The sequence below is a fragment of the Notamacropus eugenii genome, chromosome 1 (assembly GCF_028372415.1).
Source record: "Notamacropus eugenii isolate mMacEug1 chromosome 1, mMacEug1.pri_v2, whole genome shotgun sequence".
In the NCBI taxonomy this organism is placed as follows: Eukaryota; Metazoa; Chordata; class Mammalia; order Diprotodontia; family Macropodidae; genus Notamacropus; species Notamacropus eugenii.
Window position 1 is genome coordinate 295,232,241 of NC_092872.1, and position 21,772 is coordinate 295,254,012.

Here is a 21,772-nt window from a genome sequence, read left to right on the forward strand (position 1 = left end):
GAAAGTGCTACGGAGGAAGGAAGGGTCACCGAGTTGAGCTTTAAAGGAAGAGAAGGATTTCAGCCACTAGCTCAAAAATGAATCCCTGGAATTTGGGATGGTCTGCACAAATAAAGGAAGATAGGATAAAACTGAAGACAGAGAGCAGTCAAAAGCGGCTGAAACACATAGATAACGAAGGGGAATAGAGTGGAATTAGGCCACAGCCAGATTGTGGAAACTTCCAACAATAGGCTCTTGCATGAAGTTGTTTATATTGACACAATTTGTGATGTCTCAAGCTGCATGTTGTTTCAAAGTAGCTAATCTAGGAGAAATGGCTCATGTAAGTTGGTATATTGGGAAGTATGGTTGAAAAAGAAATAATGGAAGAGGAAATTAAAACAATAATTTGGAATTATTTTGCCCAATTATATGCTAATATATTTGATAATCTTAGTGAAATGGATAAATATTTATAAAAATATAAATTGCCCAGATTAACAGAAAAGGAAGTAAAATACTTAAATAACCCCATCTCAGAAAAAAGAAACTGAACAAACCATCAGTGAACTTCCTTGGGAAAAAAATTTCCAGGGCCAAATGGATTTACAAGCAAATTCTATCAAACATTTAAAAAGAATAATTAATTCCAATATTCTACAGACTATTTGGGAAAATTGGCAAAGGAGTTCTACCAACTTCTGTTTATGATACAAGTATGGTACTGATACCTAAACCAGGAAGAGACAAAATAGAGAAAGAAAATTATAGACCAATTTCCCTAATGAATATAGATGCAAAATTTTTTAATTAAAATATAAGCAAAAAGATTACAGCAACTTATCAAGAAAATAAAACACTTTGATCAGGTAGGAGTTGGAACACTAATTCACTGTTGATGGAGTTGTGAACAGATCCAACCATTCTGGAAAGCAATTTGGAACTATGCCCAAATGGCTACAAAAATGTGCATACCCTTTGACCCAGAGATACCCCTTCCAGGGTTGTATCACAAAAAGATCATAAAAACAGGGAAAGGACCCATGTGTACAAAAATATTTACAGCAGTTCTTTTTGTTGTGGCCAAGAACTGGAAATTCAGGGGATGTCTATTAATTGGGGAATGGCTGAACAAGTTGTGCTATATGAATGTAATGGAATACTCTTGTGCTATAAGAAATGAACAGGAGGACTTCAGAAAATCATGGACTTACATGAACTGATGCTGACTGAAGTGAGCAGAACCAGGAGAACACTGTACACAATTAACAGCAATGTTGTGTTTCTCAGAAATACAAGGAGAAATATAAAATGACTTGTTCAGGGAAACACAGAATTGGATCTGACCATTCAAAATTCCTCATTTTAGTTGAAGACAGTACTATTCATTCAAAATTCAACAGATTTGAAAGCCTGACATTATGCTTAACCCAAAACACCCCACCATACCCCCTTAACTCCCATAACCCAATCATTTGCTAAGTCTTGTTGATTCTGCCTTCACAACATATCGTTTTCTCTCCATTCCCATAATTACCATCCCAATTCAGGTTCTCATAGCTTTTTACCCAGATAACTGTCATTGCTTCCTAACTGCATGCCCTACCTCAAGTCTCTGTTGTCATCAATCCTCCAGGAAAATGCCAGAATAAATCTGCTAAAGTACAAGTTTGACCATATTATTCCCCCACTGAAGGATCTTCTGCTGCTCCCTGAATGCCTTCAGGACAAAACACATTCTTCAATTGGTTGCTTCCCAATATGGCTCCAGTCTACCTTTCCAGGCTTATTTCATATTATATCCATTTGTGCACTCCATATTCCAGCCAAAATAGCTTCCATGCTGTTCCCCAAACTCAGTATTCTACCTTCCACCTCTATGCTTATGCATATGGAAAGCATTCAAGACTACTTTTACCTAACTGAGGCCCTCTCCTTTATGTAACTACAGGAACTGAAATAACACTGGAAAAAAAGGAAATCTTTTGAGAGAAAGGCAGTTATGATCCAGTATTTCCTTACTGGTGGGGCTCTCTTGGATATTCCAGAAGGATGGAGGAGATGGGATATCATATAGAAAATATATGGAAGAATATTAAATTCCTCATCTGATATTTTTTTTTACAACTGGCTTTTGGAAATCCCCTTTTTGCCTCAATTACTGACAATAATCAGACACTCAAATTGATCTGTGATTTAACTGATGTGGGTGCTCCCTTCAATCAGGTGTCATGAGCCTTCTATGCTTGTCCCTTTTCTCATCTATGCTTTTCATAAATTTGCAGCAGGGACTTCCTCCACCCCCTGTAATGTGCTAGGGCCCTTCCTTGTTTTCTCTTCACATCCCAAGGACAACATTCTCCATCTTGGCTCTTGCTATGTGATCAGCTCATCTCTTCTAACCATACATTTCTTTTTTTTTTCCCTAATTATTTTTTTTATGTTTTCAACACTCACTTCCACAAGACTGTGAGTTCCAAATTTTCTCTCCATCTCTCCCCACTCCCACTCCAAGAAAGCAAGCATTCCGATTACCTCTTTTGACAATTTGCCCTCCCTTCTATATCGCCTCCCCCCTCTCCCCCCACTTATTCCCTTCTCTTTTATTTTCTTGTAGGGCAAGATAGATTTCTATATCCTACTGTTTGTATGTCTTATTTCCCAGTTGCATGTAAAAGCAATTTTTAACATTCATTTTTAAAACTTTGAGTTCCAACTTCTCTCCCTGCCTCCCAACCCACCCCCATTATTGAGAAGGCAAGCAATCCAATATAGGTTATATATGTATAGTCATGTAAAATACTTCCATAATAGTCATTGGAAAGATTAACTATATTTCCTTCCATCCTACTTTGTCAACCCATTTTATTCTATTCTCTCTTTTGACCCTATTACTCCTCAAAAGTGTCTGCTTCTAAGTACCACCTCCTCCCATTTGATCTCCCTTCTATCATCCCCACCATCCTCCTACTTGTCCCCTCCCCCTCTACTTTCATGTAGGGTAAGATAGATTTTCATACCCAATTGAGTGTGCATGTTATTCCCTCCTTAAGCCAAATCTGCTTACCTCCGTCCTCTTTCCCCCCCATTGTAAAAGCTTTTTCTTGCCTCCTTAACGTGAGATAATTTACCCCATTCTATTTCTCCCTTTCTCCTCCCAACATATTCCTCTCTCAGCCCTTAATTTTATTTTGTGCCCTCTGTCTCTATATATAATCACTTCAACCACCCAAATACTGAGAAAAGTCTCGAGTTACAAATATTATCTTTCCATGTAGGAATGTAAACAGTTCAACTTTACTAAGTCCTTTATGATTTCTCTTTTCTGTTTACCTTTTCATGCTTCTCTTGATTTTTGTATATGAAAGATTTTCGATTCAGCTCTGGTTTTTTCATCAAGGATGCTTGAAATTCCTCTAATTCACTGAATGTCCATTTTTCCCTCTGAAGGATTATATTCAGTTTTGCTGGGTAGACGATTATTGGCTTTAATCCTAGCTCCTTTGACTACTGGAATATCATATCCCAAGCCCTTTATCATATTCCATATCCTTCAAAGTAGAAGCTGCTAGATCTTGTATTAACCTAACTATCTTTCAAGAATACTCGAATTGCTTCTTTCTGGCTGCTTGCAATATTTTCTCCTTGACCTGGGAACTCTGACATTCGGCTACAATATTCCTAGGAGTTTTCCTTTTCAGATTTCTTTAAGGAAGTGATCAGTAGATTCTTTCCATTTCTATTTTACCCTCTGGTTCTAGAATATCAGGGCAATTTTGCTTGACAATTTCTTGAAAGATGATGTCTAGACTCTTTTTTTTGATCATGGGTTTCAGGTAGTCCAATAATTTTAGAACTGTCTCTCCAAAATCTTTTTTCCAGGACAGCTGTTTTTCCAATGAGACATTTCACAGTCTTCTATTTTGTTCATTCTCTTGGTTTTGTTTTATAATTTCTTGATTTTTTCACGAAGTCAACAGCTTCTATCTGCTCCATTCTTTTTTTTTTAGAGGAATTATTTTCTTCAGTGAGTTTTTGGACCTCCTTTTCCATTTGGCCAATTCTGCTTTTTGACTTATGCTCATTGGCTTTTTGGATCTCCTTTGCCATTTGCAAATTTGCCACTGCATTTTTTAAGGTGTTATTTTTTTCAGCATTTTTGGGGTCCCCTTTAGCAAGCAACTGACTTGTTTTTCATGCTTTTCTTAAATCACTCTCATTTCTCTTCCCAATTTTTCCTCTACTTCTCTCACTTTATTTTCAAAATCCTTTTTGAGTTCTTCCATAGCTTGAGAGCAATTCACATTTTTCTTGGAGGCTTTGGATGTAGGAGCCTTGACTTTGTTGTCTTCTGTTTGTATGTTTTGATCTTCCTTGTCACTAAAGTAAGATTCTATAGTCTGATTTATTTTTCTGGTTTTTGCTCCAGTCAAATTTCCAGTCAATTTCCCAGTCAAATACTTGACTTTGGAGCTCTTTATCAAGGTAGTTCTCTGCTTCCCATGGGGGTGAGAGAGTGTACTGTCAGCTCCTTGATTGCTCCCACATTCTGTCACCCCAGAGTTCCAGAAATAGTCCCCGCAGCTGCCAAAGGCTCCTCCATTCCCTCCACTGTCCCGGGGCTGGGGCCAAACCATGCTACATTCTCACACAAGTCCAACAGATTTTTTCCACTGACCGTTCAAGTTGTCCTTGGGGTTTTGGGGTCGAGAAGTCTGGAAAGTGCCACAGGAGCCAGTGATTCAGTCCCCCTACATCTCCAGTCCTGTTCAGACTCTGTCTGTGGCAGCACAGCCCAAGCTGGACTGCACTCCACTCCCAGTCTAGTGTGATTCATGCTTCCCACCAACCTTCCAGGATGTCTTGGGCTGGAGATTTGCTTTACACCAGCATTCTGTGGGTTCTGCAGCTCCAGAAGTTGTTTATGGTCATTTTTTGCAGGTATCTGAGGAGAGCTCAAGCAAGTCCCTACTTTTACTCTGCCATCTTAGCTATGGCCCCTCACCATACATATCTTTGACAACATCCTTTACACTACTCATTCTTTGCAAATCCTTGCCTTGAATGAACAGTTGTTTTTAATGGTTACCAACAGAATGACTATAAATACCATTCATAAATCTACTCTGGAGGTTAACTGTCCTCAAAATATGCGGGCAATGGACTAGGGAGACAGGGCAGGGTAGGTGAGGAACTATGTAGCTTCATTATGGAATAGCAGTAATAGCTAACAAAAGGAAGACAAGAGAATCAACTAGTCAAAGAACAGAGTAATTAGTTGCTAGGAAAACAGCAGTGGTGTGAAGTGCAGAGGAGGGGAGATACGACAGAAAGGCATTATCTTATTTTGCTTAAAAACTGAAGCAAGGTGTTAATGCCTCTGCTATTCCCTTTGAAATAATTTCTGAAGGGAAGATGGGACAGCAGGGCTTTCAGGTGTTCCAAAGGCAGTAACATTATTTCACACTAGCAAGAATGTCTGAAAGCTATTCCTATGCTACTATTATCTATCCCTCCTTTGCAGATAAGACATGTTCAGCCTTGAAAGGAGATGTCATCTGCCCTAACGCTCATGGGCAGCTCTGGGATAGGAATGGATGATTCCTGGTTCCTTTCTTCACATACTAACGTAGATGCTGGCTTTGTTCAGTCTGATGAGTTCAGTTTGGGAGAGCTATTGTTGGGAGGTTGTTTAAAAAATAATTTGGCTTGGTTTCCATATGTAAGAAAAAGCTACTTTCCATATCAAGCGCTTGTGCCAAGAACATTTCATCTGCAAACCTCAGGGAACTTGTCCTACTTCCCATGATATCAGTGTGTGCCTGATAATGCTGTTACCCCCTGTTATCTACATTCCTTTCAGCTTCAGTATTTTCTGCTCTGATTTTTGAGTTTCTCACAACACTCTTGTTTCCCTCATTATTTTTAGGCAGGTAACAGAACTCTAAAACTAGGAAAGTTTCTAAATATTGGGAAGGAACCTTATCTCAAAAGATAATCTAAAAATCTTAAAAATGTTAAGACAAAGAAATGGAAAACTAGCCAGACAAAGAGTTCTAGGTATTTCCTGGTAAAAACAGGGATATTATAAACCCCGAATAAAATGAGTTACAAGATGTATTCAATAAGCAGGTACTGAATATAGTTCTATTAGAACTTGAAATGCTGTATCTTGCAGCAGCACTCAAAAGACACTGCATTATGTCATTTGTAAAATGAAGGAGTTCAAGCAGATGGCCTCCTAAGATCGTTTGCAGCTCTAAATTCATTATTTTTTCAAGTACCTAGTCTGTACTAGGATATGGGGACATGAAACAAACAGACCTCCAGGCTTTCAAGGAACTTACATTCTTCCAGGGTATATATATATATGTATATATAACATATACACACATAATAAAAGAATTTATTCAAAATAAGTAGACAGTGATTTTGGGCAAGGACTCTAGGGGAAATCTGAAAGGTCTCTTGGCAAAAGAAGCATTTGCAATAAACCTTGAAGGAGAAGTAGGGATCCAGTCAAGATGAGGAAAGAGAATACAGGCGAATAGTTTTTACAAAAACATGGAGATGGAATGTCACATATATGGAAGAACAATTAGTCAATAAACATTTATTAAATGCCAAGTAGAGTGCTGGGTCTTAAGCTAGGAAGACTCGTTTTCCTGAGTTCAAATATGGCCTCAGACACTAGCTGTGTGACCCTGGGCAAGTCACTTAACACTATTTGCCTCAGTTTCCTCATCTTTAAAATAAAGTAGAGAAAAAAATAGCAAACTAACTCTAGTATCTTTGCCAAGGAAACCCCAAATGGAGTAATGAAGAGTCAAACATGACTGAAAAGCCTAAAAAACAAAATGTGCCAGGCACTGTGCTAACTGTTGGGGATGCAAAAAATGGCAAAAGACAGTCCCTGTCCTTTAGGAGTTCACAACTGAATGGGGGAGATGACAAATATAAGCTATATACAGGATAGAGGAGGCACTAGGATTAAGAGGGATTGGGAAAGGTTCTCCTGTATAAGGTAGGATTTTGACAGGGACCAGAAGCCAGGAGACAAAAATGAGGAGGGAGAGCATTCTAGGCAAGGGGAGCCAGCCACTGAGAAAGCATGGTGTCAGGACATGGAATGTCTTGTGTGAAGAGATAATATGGAGGACCAGTGTCACTGGATTGAAGAATATATGGGAGGAATGAGGGTGGTATAAAGTATAAGAAGATTGGAAAGTTGAGGTTTTGGTTATAAAGGACTATTAAAGCTAAAGGTATTTGATTCTTGAGGTGATAAGGAGCCACTACAGGTGGGGGTGTAGGAGTGGATCGGATGACATGCACTTTAGGAAAATCACTTTGGTGGCTAAATGAAGGATGGACTGGAATGAGTGGAGACTTGTGGCAGGCAGACATACCAGTAGGCTATCCCAATAGTCTAAGTTTAAGGAGATGAGGGCCTGTACCACTGTGGTAATAGGATCAGAGCAAAGAAGGGGATGTATTTGAAAAACATTACAAAAGAGAAATCAACAGGCTTTGGCAACAGATTGAATATAGGAATGGTGAGAAATAGTGAGGAGTCAGGATGACATCTAGGTTGTAAGCTTAGAGAACTGGGACAGTGGTGGTACCCTCAACAATAATAAGGAAGGGGGAAAGATGAGTTCAGTTTTGTACATATTGAATGTATTTCCAGAGCATCCATTTCAAGATGTTTTTAAAGCAGCTGGAGAAGCAAAGGTGGAGTTCAGTAGAGAAATTAGAACTGAATAATTTTTTTTGAGAATCAGAAGCAGAGGGAGAATTGGATCTATGAAAAATGATGAGATCACCAGGGGAAACAGTACTGAGTAGGTAAGTAGACCCAAGACAGGGCCTTGTGGTATGCTCATGGTTAGGGACATAACTTGGATAAAAATCCAACAAAGGCAGCTGAAAAGAAATGGTCAGGTAAGTATAAAGAAAATCAGAAGGGAGTGATGTCCTAAAAATCTAGAGAGAAAAAAAGAGTATCAAGGAGAAGAGGGTGATCGATGATGTCAAAGTCTACATACAATTCAAGATGGATAATGATTAAGAAAAGGCCACTGGACTTGGCAACTAAGAGAACACTAAGGTAACCAGAAGAGAACTGGTTCAGTTGAATGAGGTCAGAAGTCAGATTGTAGAGAGTTAAGAAGAGAGAAGAGAAGTGGAGACACTTTGCAGATGGTGTTCTCAAGGAGTTTAGCCACAAAAGGATGTAGAGATATGGATCTCAATTAGCAAGGATGGATGGATCAAGCAATGGTTTTATGAGGATACAGAAGACACAGATGTATCTACAAGCAATAGGAAACAGCCAGCAAACAGGGAGAGACTGAAAATAAGTATGACCAGAGGTGGGGGGGGGGAGGAATGATAAAAGGAACAATTTGCTGAAGAAGATGAAATGATATGTCAGTCAAGAAGGATTAACTAAACAAAACTGAGGGGAAGGAAATGTGATGGAGAAGAAAGGATGGAATGGAATGGAACTGTACTTACCCAGTTGTACTTATAGAGGGGATGGTTTTGTCAAGAAGTAGGGTCATTTCTTCACGAAACAGGAATGAAGGAAGACATAGTGGCAGATGACATGAAGATGAGGAAACAAAAGGAAGCTTTTGGTGAATACCTCAATATTTTCAGTGACATATGAGGCAAGGTTCTCAGTCAAGAGAGTGTAGGGGCCAGGGAAGATCTGAGGAGGGGTGAAAAAGTCTGGAAGAGCAACTATGGAGAGTGAGATGGTGAGTTATGTTTCAAGTTAGTCTGGCTGGAACACAGAGTATAATGAGGGGAAGAAATATATAACTAGCCTGGAAAATAAGGCTCAAGTCAGGTTCTGAAGAGCTTTAAATTCAAAGCAGAAAAGTTTCTACTTTATCCAAACAGCAAGAGGGAGCCATTGAATCTTTTCCTGAAGAGGAATTATAAGATCAGATCTATATTTTAGGAATATAAATTTGGCAGTTACATGAAGAATATATTGGGGGGCAGGGGAGAAACAGGAGGCAAGGAAACTCATTACAAAGATATTGTAATATTCTAGGAAAGAGATGATGAGGGCCTAGATTATGGTGGTGGCTAGGATAACTTTAAAAAGGGGGTTATCATTAGGCCATTTGAATAGTTTATGAAAATAAAATGTACAAAAATACTTTGATATTTTAAAAAAATTAATAACACTTTCATGACATAAACACATAAAGGAGAGGATTTGGAGAAAATGTCTTCAAGGAGGGAGAATGCCATCAAAAAACCCATTCATGAACACCTACAAGGCAACTACTGACTTTCTATTTTGTATAAGATTAAGACTGCTGATTTGAAACAAGCTTGATTTTCTGACCAACTTTCTAGCTGGCCAATTAGAAGCAGTAATAATTATAAGTGTATGAAGCTAAGTCCGGTAATAGCCATAAAATAGAAGAAAAACTAATGTAAAAGAAAGTGCTTTTGTGTGCTTGTTTAAAAGAAAGTAGCTTTCCCATATCTCAGCAGGAGCCACTAAGGCATCAGTATATTTTACAACAGAGTACAACAATTAATATTGTTAATATTCCATATTCATTTTTAAAAAGGGAATAATAATGCTCAATATCTTCTGTTTACTAAGGCATGACAGTATGAAATAGATTTTAGATAGGTTTTATTAAAACAATTAAAATAACTAACGCCATTTTAAGTGCCCGGTTTATTTAAGTTACTTAGAAAATCTAGTCTTTTGGAACATTTTATTCCTCAATGTCCCTGGATAAATGAAGCACTACTCTATTTTGAAACCAGGGCATAATTCACATTAGAGCAACATTTGGTAGGTAATACTACTTGAAATCTTGTCAGGAACACAAAGTCCTGACTCAGATACTTGGTTCAAGCAACAGAAGCACATTTTAACATCCATCACCATCATTCATCACCCATTTGTTAAAATAAATAAATAATATGAATATTTATGAGGAGGTTAAGTAATTTGCCCAGGGTGTCACAGCTAGTAAAAGTTTGAGGCAGGATTTGAACCTAGGGTTTCCTGTGTTCTATCCATTAAACCACTCATACAGCCCATAAATTCTATGATAGTATGGTCCTTAAGCAGCCATTTCCTAATACCCATATTTGTGGCAGATTTAGGGTTGATGTTTTATGGAGAAAAAGAAAACTTGGAACACTGTGTTGACTTAAGAAGACCTAAGAGAAGACAGTCCAGAACAAGAGGTTTTTCAGGTGGAATTCACAAATAGCCCTCCCCAAGTAGGATGTGCATAGATTTTAGGGTACCTGTAAAACTTGGAAGAAGTTTTACACACACACACACACACACACACACACACACACACACCATTTTATTTCATGAAACTGAAAAGACTGTTCTGAGCATGGGGCTTCACAGGTTTGACAATGGGGTCCATGAAACAAAAAAGGTAAGAACCCCTGGTATAGAAAAACTGAAATAACAGATTTTGAAAATAAGAGGTTAAAAAGAAATAAACCTCTGACAGAGGCAAAGGAATCCATAGCAAAAAAAGAGAATTGATTAAATTTAATTCAAAAAGTCTTGTTCAAAGACAATTTTTGATGTGAAATTGAAGTTTAAAAATTAACATGACCACCAGGGTTGGGAATGGCTCAGTAGTTCAGAGGCACAAAATCTAGGGCAGGGCTTCTTCCCTTTTTTTCAGTTAATCCCATGACCCTCTTTAGCAGTCTGGTGAACCCTAGGAACCCTTTCTTAGAATAATGTCTTAAAATGCATAAAATGAGTAGGATTTCAATCAAAACCAAATATAAACAAACCCAATTTGATAAACTGAAATTCGGTTATTCAAAATATAAGAAGAAAACAACAAGTACAACCCCAGGTTAAGAATCATTAAGGTACCCCTCATAGGAGCAGTACATTGACACCTGTGAAGGAGTCAAAGAGAAATCAGATGACTATAAGCCAATGCTGTTAGCTGATGTGATGAAAGATAATTGGATTATACTGGAAAGAGCCAAGTCCAACTCTCCATGGGAAGGAGGTGGGTCAGAATAACCTTTTTCTTACATTTAGACAGTGATGGAAGGCAACAGTGAGACATATGATTATGTCTGTCTGACAGTATTCAGAATGTTTTTAAATTATACATTCAAAGTGTGTTATCTTCATGGTTCATTTCACAGGAGACTGAGGACTCAAGGATGAATTAAGTCAGACTCCAGTACAACAGCTACTTTACAGTCCTGAGGCATAAAGTCTGGGAATTTTCCTAAATTAATGACTCCAATCTCTCCTGCCCTCAGTTTTTATTTTTATTATCTTACCCCAAAGCTTAATTACACTCAGATATATGGGAAAAGGGGAGGGTCTGGACATGACATTTCATGGGTACAGGGAATTCCCAGGTGAACCAACTCATTCTACTCTACCAATGTACTGGTGCCGTATCTGCAGCTTACAATCTGACAGAGAGGCCTCAAGCAGTGGTGTCAAACAAACAGAAATAGGTAGTCTAGGCAGCATCTGAGAGCTCTGCAGGATACTAAAAGTGTTTGTTGAGAGTTGGACACCTCTGGCTTAAAACACAGAGGTCAAGTGTGACTTCCCCAGGTTCCTATGACTTCCCAGAGGGTTTGTGTGTCTCTCCTTTCAGTTTTGCTGATGTTAGTTTTTACAATGAAAAAATTTAGAGATTATTCTCACTTCAAGAGCCCTCTCTTAGAATAAAGTAAAATAGCTGAGTAAAACAGTGACCTCATCCAAAAGTTCATATAACATTTCACTCCTCATCTATATTTATTTTGCTGGAGGACAGTGGGGTAGAGAAGAAATAAGAGGTAATAGAGGTTAAGTGACTTGCTCAGGGTCACACAGCTAGTAACTGTTTGAGGCTGGATTTGAACGCAGGTCCTCCTGACTCCAGGGCTGGTGCTCTTATGCTCTGTGCCACCAAGCTACCCCATCCCTTGCTTATTTTTTAAAAAATTTAACAGAAATCTATGCTCTCTCCTTTTCATACTTCCCCCCTCCATTCCATTAAAAAAAGAGAAGAAAAAAGTGAATTTCTTATCACAAATGTGCATGGCTATACACACACACAATGTCTATATAGTCTGTATGTGTGAACATACTCTCTACACACACACACACAAACACAATCAGTCCTTTGGAACCATGAATGGTCATTGTACTAATCATACCGCTTATGGCTTTCAAAGTTGTTTTTACAGTGCTGCTGTCATGTACACTGTTCTCCTGGTCCTGCTCATTTAATTCTTCTAAAAAGAGTTGTGATTATCTTTGCTCTAAAAACAGAAGCCATTGGTGCTGTGCTGTTCCCTCCGACTTACCTTCTTGGGGTACAATCATCATGGGGTGGTATAATGACCACTTTTACTGTGACTGATGTTCTCAGAAGGTCAATCATTTGCTCATGGCTTAGGGTGGCAACAGCCACTTTACAGATTTCCACTAGGCGGCTGCCTTGCCTCAGTCCTGCCTGCCAGGCATAGCCATAAGGTTCTACATCTGCCACAATGCCCTCGTAGTTGACATGGAAGCCAAGTTGTCCGAGCCCATTTCTCCTCAAGGTCATCTCCACTGACTCACATCCTTTAGTCACAAACTAGAGACAGAAACAAAAGATACCATTTTGAGAAAGTGAAGGGACTCAGTTGAGGGGGAAAAAGGAATGCAAAAATAGGTTATAATTGAGACGATCAATTCTATTCATTGTTAATTATCTGAAGGGTAATATGGATCTTTTACCTTCAATTGGTCTACATTTACTAAAGCACTGGAAAATATACCAGCTACTAAAAAAAGGGGGTCTCTCTGTCTTCACTGAAAAATTAGGGATCATGCCTGTTGAGAAGCAGGGAGAACCAAGGGCAGAAAAGTTAACTAAAAATCTGAATGTCTACACTCATTTTGAATCTGGAAGGTAGTAAAAGTTCAAGACAGAAGGCAGATGTTCCATTAAAGGACCATTCCCTAATAACCAAAACTATGTACGTAACAGTGATTGGCAGATGGGCATCCTTAGGTGAATGACAGTGGAACTGGGTCACACGCAAACAGATTTCTAACGCAGAAATATGATAAATGCATCCTGCTCACTTATCCTCCTCTAATTTTCTTTTCTTCTAAAAAATGATAAGAAGGATGAGAAAGTATGCTAGGTTTTCTTCATCACATCATTCAACAGTTTTCAGATGAGGTAATAATACAGTGCAAGCTTTAGTACTTTTGTCTGCCACTGGAGGCAGAGCTTTATCTAATGCAGAATTTCACCCACTCCAAAACTCAGGAGAAAAGGCTCACCTGTAACCTTTTAACAATCTCTTTGATATCCTCACTGTTGTTGTTGAAGCTCTCCACAGAAACACATTCCCCTCTCTCATAGAAGATTTTGATGCTGGTGTCAGTTGAAGTCCACCCTATTACATCCCTGCAGGAACAATTGAACACCACACTCTTTGTCTCTTGTTCAATGAGGACTATGAACTCATTGGAGATGCCCAGAAGGCAGTCTATCTCCATAGCCTTATTGTAGTCTTTGGCATGGACACCCCACACAATGGCACCCATGCTACTGAACTCCGCTCCAGGATAAGGTTTGGATTTCTCTTTTTTCTTGGAGGCAAGAGATATAAAGGGGAATTTGCCAGAAGGATCAATGGGAGTATTGGTTACATTCTTTTCTGCTAAATCTTTTAAGTACTCCTGGCGGGTCCGGGTAGCCATGGCACGGAACTTCTCAGACTTATGAGCAGCATTCTCCGCATTAATAACTTTGGCCAAAAGGAAGTCCCTGAACACATTTGACTTAGGGAAAGTGACTCCTTTGGGGATTGGTGGTCCAAAGGATGGCACATCTCTGGACCTGGTTACAGCCACACTGAAAGAAAAGCAAACAAAAAGAGAAAAAAGGTTTTTGCCAATATTACTAAATTTCTCTACTTTCTACTTTAATGGCTTAAATAAGAGCACACTTACAGTGACTGATGTTTTAATCTTTTACCAGATTACAAGTAACACATTGTCCATTTTTCTAGGAAGAGGACCTGTGACTTCAATGGTACATAAAGACCTCCCAAAGGATGGAACTCTACTATTAATGCAGGTCGACACCTGCCCTGCAACTTGTTCTCTTAAGAGAGTTGTCTGGAGCCCTGAGGAGCTTTGGCCAGAGGGTGTCAGAGGTCAGTTCTTAGCTCAGGTCTTCTTCCTTTTGAGGTTGCTTCTCAATCCACTATACCACAATGCTTCTTATGCACTTTTTTTTTTTTACCAGAGACAATACACATTTCTGCTGAATACAAAAATAAAAATGGTATCTAACAATATTTCCCAACACTATCAGGGTGTGAAGTTTTATTTCTCACTCTACAGTCTTCTTAAAATGAGGGCACTTCCTTTACTGAAAAGTAAACTAAAAAGAGAGACGAGAAACATGTGGGATATTTGGCATAAAAGATTTAATTTTGAAAATATAGTGACTATTTACATAGGGGGATATTATTGCCAGTAATACTCCAAGTACACATATGTGTACACACACACACAGAGTCTCTCTTCAAGTATAAAGTGTAGTGCTTACACAGACTCTATAGTGGCATTCTAATCCTTGGAAAAAAATGTAAATGGTTGACTGTGGATTAAGTTTGTGTGTGTGTGTGTGTGTGTGTGTGCGCCGCGCATCTGCGCACGTGTATTTATATGACTGATGTAAAAACAAAAGGTTTCAATAAAACTTTTCAAAAGAAAAATTGACAAAATGTAGTTTAACCACCACCAACAAAAGCTACATGAAGTAAATGAAATGGAAAAATCATTTTGGGAGGCTAAAACTTCAATAAATTATCATGAAGACCTGAAGTCTGAATAACTAATTAAACCATCTTGATTTACTTTTACTGTTTTCTTAATAAAAACAAGGATTTAGAGGTTTTTGACATATTGTATAATTTTGTTCATATTTTCTGCTTCTATTGTGATTAGTCTAAAGAAGTTTTATTTGTGAGAATAAAGTTTTCCTTTATCCACTGCCCTTAACAAATCTAGTCTGATTTACCAGTATCTGTAAGTTTTGTCTCCTTCAAATGGAATAGTGTCTAAGAAGTGGACATGATGAAAGAATTATGAAATTTATACCAATTATACCAGGAAAGAAATACTGGGTACTTTAAAAAAAAGGGGGGGGGGCGCAGGGAGAAGGGCTATTGCAAAGAAAAAAAAAGAATTGGAAAGTAAAGAGAGAAGAAAAAGCAATGAAATTATCTGAAATACAATTGCCTTCCTTGTACATTACACAAGGAAAACCAAAACTTCATATCTTGTCCTAAGACCTTCTTTACTCTCTCACCAAGGTTTGTCTGTCTTATTTTAGAAGCCTGGAATCACTGAACCTAATATATAAAACATTTTTATACTTTTCTCAGAATCTAACTGCTCATATTAAAAATAGTCAAGTATTCTCTTGTCATAAAAGTTAATTCTTTTTTATAAATTTAATGCATTACTATGGACATTCAGGCAACTTCCAAAGTGTTTTCAGATTTCTATTTAAAATAGAGATTTTATATGTTTTATATGTATATTTATACAAATGTGCATTTTTATATGCACAGAAACATGCATATATTTATCTGAATATTTTAAATTATTGAAAGATTTGCTTGAGGTAACCTTGGCTTTGACTACTGGAAAATGAATACTGCACATATAAAGATAGCAAATGAGGATCAACACTTCAGTATAAATAAGGATGTTCCTGGCACTATAATAAAATGCATACTAGCAAACCTTAACCTTAATCTTAAGCCTTAAGTTAGAAAAGTCTCTATTAATTATACTTAGTGTTATGTCTTAAGCATTTCAAAATACTTAATGGTTGTATCTAAAAGAGCAACAAAATAACCCTTTATGATGAAAAAAAGTATAAGTATTATATTTTTTTTTTCCTGAATAGAGAAATCAGGGTAAAGTTCCTTAAGAATTACAGTTCAGTTTTAAAGGACTAATTAATAGAAAAGCAGCATTTCTGGTTAACAGAGAACAATGTGGTTTGAATGGCAAGTCCTACAAAATTTTACTCTGATGTTGAACTCAAGTCAGGAGATAAGTTCTACCTCTAGCGAGATGTGTAAGCATAGATAATTTTACTTCGCAGATCAGGTGTTGCAAGAGACTTCAGAGTACCTATATGGTACAACCGAAACCTGAATCTTTGAGCCTGAACAATTGAATGCATTTTAACTGCTGTAATCATGTTACTCCTTAAGTCTAGGCTACATTAAATACCTAAAGGTGTTTTAATCAATTCTAATAATGGCACTGAATTTGAGGCCTCTCATTTTCCCAAATGACCTACTCTAGACATTCTCCAGGTTATCAATAATAAAATACAGTACCTCATAAAATACAGTACCCAGAAATGAAGAGGGGCATCTAGGTGGTACAGTTGATAGAGCACTGGCTCTGGAGCCAGGAAGACCTGAGTTCAAATCTGGTCTCAGATATTCACTAGCTGTGTGACCCTGGACAAGTCACTTAACCCTATTCGCCTCAATTTTCTCATCTGTACAATGAGCTGGAAAAGAAATGGCAAACTACTCCAGTATCTGTCAAGAAAATCCCAAATGGAGTGGCAAAGAGTTGGAAATAACTGAAAAAGAAACAAGAAATGAAGATGCTATTCCAAATATAGTTTAGTCAAGGCAGAACATGGTAAGACTAGCATCTTCCTAATTCTACATACGATATATGTCTATATCTATATATCTATATCTATAGATACATAAATAAAAATTCTGTTAATGAAGTCTATGATCATATAAGCTCTTTTGGCTGAAACTTCACAGTGTTGATTCATGTTGAGTTTATAGTCCACTAAAACACCATGATCTTTTTCAGATGTACTGCTAAACACACTTGAACTTGTCATGTTGATTTTCTAGGGCTCAAGTGTAAAACTTTAAATTTACCCAATTAAATTTCATTCCATTAGACGAAGCTCAACAGTCTAGCTTAAAGCAATATTCTTCTGATTCAAACTCCATCATCTGATGTGTCATCTTTTTCACTGAGCTTTGTGTAATATGCAAATTTTATAAGCATAGTATCGGTAAGGCTCAAAAGAGATAATTCTTGTAAAGTACTTAGTATAGTGTCTGGCACTTAATAAATAGCAGTCTCTGGTGCTTAATAAATGCTCATTCTTTTCCCTTCCATTCCCTATTCTATGCTTTATCCAAATCACTTAAAAAAAAAAAAAAACAACACAATAGCATTGGCCAAGGATAGCTCTCTGGCATACTCCACCAAAAATATCCTAACATTCTGCTTTGTATCCATTAATAACTACTCTGTAGATGATGGGGCCAGTCAACCAATTCTAAATCTACCTAACTGCACCATCATCTGTCTCATTTCTCTCCATGTTGTCAAAAAGAATAAGACAAGAAAGAAAGACTTAGTCAAATGCCTGTCAGCTCTATCTGTACTATATGAACTTAGTCTGTCATGACATGCTCTCAATGGAACTATGCTGAAGATCATCACTTCCTTTTCCAGACGTTAACTAACCATCATTTTAACAGTGTGCTAGTAGAAAAAAATAATAAAATTAATCTGGAAGAACAAAAGGTTAATAATCTCAAGGGCATTTATGAAAAAAAAATGCAAAGGAAGGTGGCCTAGCCATACCAGATCTAAAACTATATTATAAAGTAGCAATCATCAAAACTATTTGGTACAGGCTAAGAAAATAGACTTGTGAATCAGTGGAACAGACTAGGTACACAAATAGAAACACACAGCAGTAGTAATGTACTGCTTGAAAAACCTAAAGACTCCAGCTTCTGGGATAAGAGCTCACTATTTGACAAAAACTGCTGGGAAAACTGGAAAACAGTATGGCAGAAACTAGGCATGGACCAACATCTCAAACTGTACACCAAAATAAGGTCAAAATAGCTACATGATTTAGAAATAAAGGCTGATACCATAAGCAAATTAGGAAAGTAAGAAATAGTTTACTAGCCAGATCTATGGAGAAGCGAAGAATTCATGACCAAACAAGATAGAGAACATTATGAAATGCAAAATGGATAATTTTGATTATATTAAATTAAAATGTTTTGCACAAACTAAACCAACACAACCAAGATGAGAAGGAAAGCAGAAAGCTGGGGAACAATTTTCATAGCAAGTGAAATGCTAAAAGTGCTACTTGTATCCAGAGGGGAAACTGTGGAGTCTGAATGCTGATTGAAGTATACTATTTTCACTTTTTCTTTGTGGCTGTTCTTTTTTGTTCTGCTTCTTCTTTCACAATATGACTAATGTGGAAATATGTTTACATGATTGCACATGTGTAACAAATATGAGAATCCTTGTCATCTTGGGGAGGGGGGATAGAAAGGACGAGGAGAAAAGATTTGAAACTAAAAATCTCATAAAAAATGAACGCTGAAAACTATCTTTACATGTAATTGGAAAAAATGAAATACTATTTACAAGAAAAAAATAAATGCCACTTGATCACAAGGTTAAAAAAATCAACAACCATACCACAGTGTGCTAGAATTGTCCCCAAAATTGAAGTTCATTTGTCTGTAGTTTACGTACTCCACTCTTTTCCTTTTCAAAAAGCAAGCCATTTGTCATTCTCTAGTTCAGGAAGACTTCCTTTCCCCCTGACCCCCATCACATCCTCTGTAATATCTCAAAGATGAGTGACTGGATCTCAACAACCTCACTTGCCAATTTTGTATTTTTTTGAGGCTGTTGACTTGAAGTCATTAAGGACTATTAGGGTCTCTCTTACCGTGTATTTTTCTTGGGTTTTCTGTTCCCCATGAGCTATTGTTGTACTGTCCTTTCTAGTACAAAGATTATTCTCAAAGAGAACAGAAGAAAAATGAGTCAAGTACTTATGCCCTGAGCAGTAGTCCATCCTTTTCTTTGTTTCTTCTTTATTCATCTATTTAGCTAAAAAACAAATTCTTTTTGTCATAAATCAAATGATTACTTAAGCACTGTGTGCTCTGAATCAAAGTCTCTCAGTTTCAGTTTCCTTAACTTTAAAATAAAAGAATTGTAATAGATAACATCAAAGGTCCCTTCTAGTTCTAAAATTCCATGAATGACCATTTAAAACTCCATGTGTAAGAAGACATTCAAATCTATGCTGCCAGGATAAAAAAGGTAAAATTCTAGCACTCAGAAGGATTTAATGTCTCTCATTGAAATTAATAATATCAGCTCCTCAATTTGGTTTTCCCTCCTCTAAGAAGCAGATGTGATTTTATTAAAAAATAATGTTAAAACAAAACACTCCGGAGGGAACACTAGCATAAAAATCATCTCACTATCTGTTTCTCAAGTCTTCAAATTCAATGGCTTTCTAAAGTCTATTTGTTATTGGAACATTAGAAAAAGATGGTTATTTCATGTAATAAAAACCTAATAATAATTACAATGCCTTGTAATGAAAGGAAGAAATAACCTGAGCCTTTAGCATATGATTATTTATGATTCACTATTTTAGATAGATGATAACCAAACTCAGCTTTTTAACATAAAAAATAAATTCAGCAAGAAAACAAATAGAGGATGATCTAGAAATTTTTCTAGAAATAATACAATTTATGGTATTGTGGAGTATCTTTGTTATTTGGAATTTAGATGGCACAATGAAGACTAATTTGACTTTCAAATTTTCCAATACTGGTAATAGTACTTCATTAATCTGGATGCTACCCACTCAGAATTCTTGATAATCATGCCTTGTCCAACCTAAACAGAAAAACCACTGAACAAGAATCAGGAAAATTGGGTTCTAGTTCGGATTCTACTATTAACATAGTAGTGTATGCGTGTGGATAGCATTTTATCTATGTGAATCTCACAGTTACGTATGTGTAGACACATATGTATGCTTGTGTGGGTATATATACACAGGTACATACACACATACAAAATTTTTTCTGCCCTCTTTTTTGTTATATTAGGTTGCCCCATCTCAAAGCTGTAACTGTCTGTACAATCCCTTCTCTTACTCATCTAATTTGTTGCTTTTTATTCTGCCATTAGCTGGGAAACAACCACCGATTTCATTTTAAGTCTGTCTAAAATTAGATTAAATATGGTCAAAATGAGACTCTTTTTCCATTAGGTAAAATTTTGTGACCTTTAGGGCATGGCCTTGATGACACCCATTTTGCTTGGCCTTGCTTACATGGTAATTCTTAGCTGCTCTAGGTAGTTGAGGCTGCTGTTTAAGTAACTTTCAGAGAGATGAATTGCTATAGTATTCTATAATTCACATAATTCAAAATGACCTTCTCCATAATCAATGAATTATTTTTCCCCTGTAGTAATTCTTCGTAGCATATTTAAGTATATGTCTACACAAGTCAAAGCATTCATCAACCCAGATCTCCTAACTTGTTTTTCTGCTTCTAGTTTCATTCTACTACCAGATTATATCCTGTTACCAGATTCATTTCCCTTAAAACCAGGTTTTCATCATGCCATTTCCATGTTCAAGAAACACAAATTATTCCCTACTCATAGAAAACCTAAACTCAGACCAACATTTAAAGACTTCTAACTCACCTGTGCTAGTTAATAAAAGATGACCTTATTATTCGGTAGATGCTAAGGTCAGGCCTGTTCCTGTGCTCTTGACTATAGATACTGCCAGCCCTGCTTCTACGCCCTGCCCCCACAGCCACCCCTGAAGAAAAAAATCATGGCGGAAATAGCTGAAACAGCTACGGATCAAGTGAAGATAACCAAATGAAGTGACTGTAAGTGAACTCTACAGCTATTCCTCAAGAGGGGTATTTGACTACCTGTGTTTCTCAAGACTTTCTTCTGTGATGGAAATCAAGGACTAATGTTTCAGTCTTATTAGTTCTTTTGAATTATTTTAATTTCACCTTATACCCTGATTTGCCAAGATCTTCAAAAGAAGAGACTTCTCAATGACAACTGGAATAGTTTAAGTTTTCTTCCAATGGTACAAAAACTCCTCAGGGTACAAAACGTACAAAATTAGCTGAATTAACCTTGCTTTATGGAAAATGGATTCAAATATTTCTAGGCAGTTGCTAGATTCAAATGACCATCCAATTCAGACTGGATTAAGTATTTCCAAATTCCGTATTTATTTCTTTTATCCTATAGATTAAAAAGTATTCTAAGGCTGTCATAGGGTTATGGCAATATCTTATTTTCCACCAATCACTAATATTTATTAAGGATGCTTAACTAAGCTTTACAGTGGAAAAATATATTATGTACATATACATGTACCTTTTTACAATATATACATTTTTATAATGTACAAAATTAACAGGAGGTAGTGTACTAGAGCCTGAGGAGATCTATTATAAATTTTAAAGTCCAAGTGCAGATCTTTCCAATGAGAGGGAGGAATTAATTAGTCATGAAAGTATGGAAGAGCACAAGGAAAATTATGAAGAAGCCCTACACCATTTGGGTATTCCTCTGCCTCCTTTGTTGAGCCCCTGTCCCTTGCCTTAGCAGTCCATCCACTGTCCACCAAAGGCCCAAGGCCTTTAAACATAAGGAATAGTATTTCTGTTGGGGGCATGACTTCTCCAGACAATACCCCTTGATTTCATGCTCTTTCTCACTCACCTCCCCTAATATAATCTGTCATCTGTTTCATTCCCTCAAGACTCTTCCAACTAATCGAGCTAACCTAACAAATTAACAAGAAGGAAGGGGCTGAAAGCTGATAATTTGTTCTGTGTA

The 21,772-nt window shown here is 37.1% G+C and overlaps 1 protein-coding gene across 10 annotated transcripts in view; it reads right to left on the reverse strand.

Annotated features, from left to right (window-relative positions):
• The window catches only part of SIPA1L1 (signal induced proliferation associated 1 like 1), a 314,212-nt gene that overhangs the window by 79,363 nt on the left and 213,077 nt on the right, over positions 1-21,772 (reverse strand). For all 10 annotated transcript variants that reach the window (XM_072629234.1, XM_072629230.1, XM_072629229.1 and 7 more), the window contains exons 11-12: positions 13,304-13,880; positions 12,331-12,605 (exon numbers count right to left, since the gene is read on the reverse strand). In XM_072629234.1, coding sequence (XP_072485335.1) covers positions 12,331-12,605; positions 13,304-13,880 — 852 coding nt within the window. The remainder of the gene's footprint in view (positions 1-12,330; positions 12,606-13,303; positions 13,881-21,772) is intronic.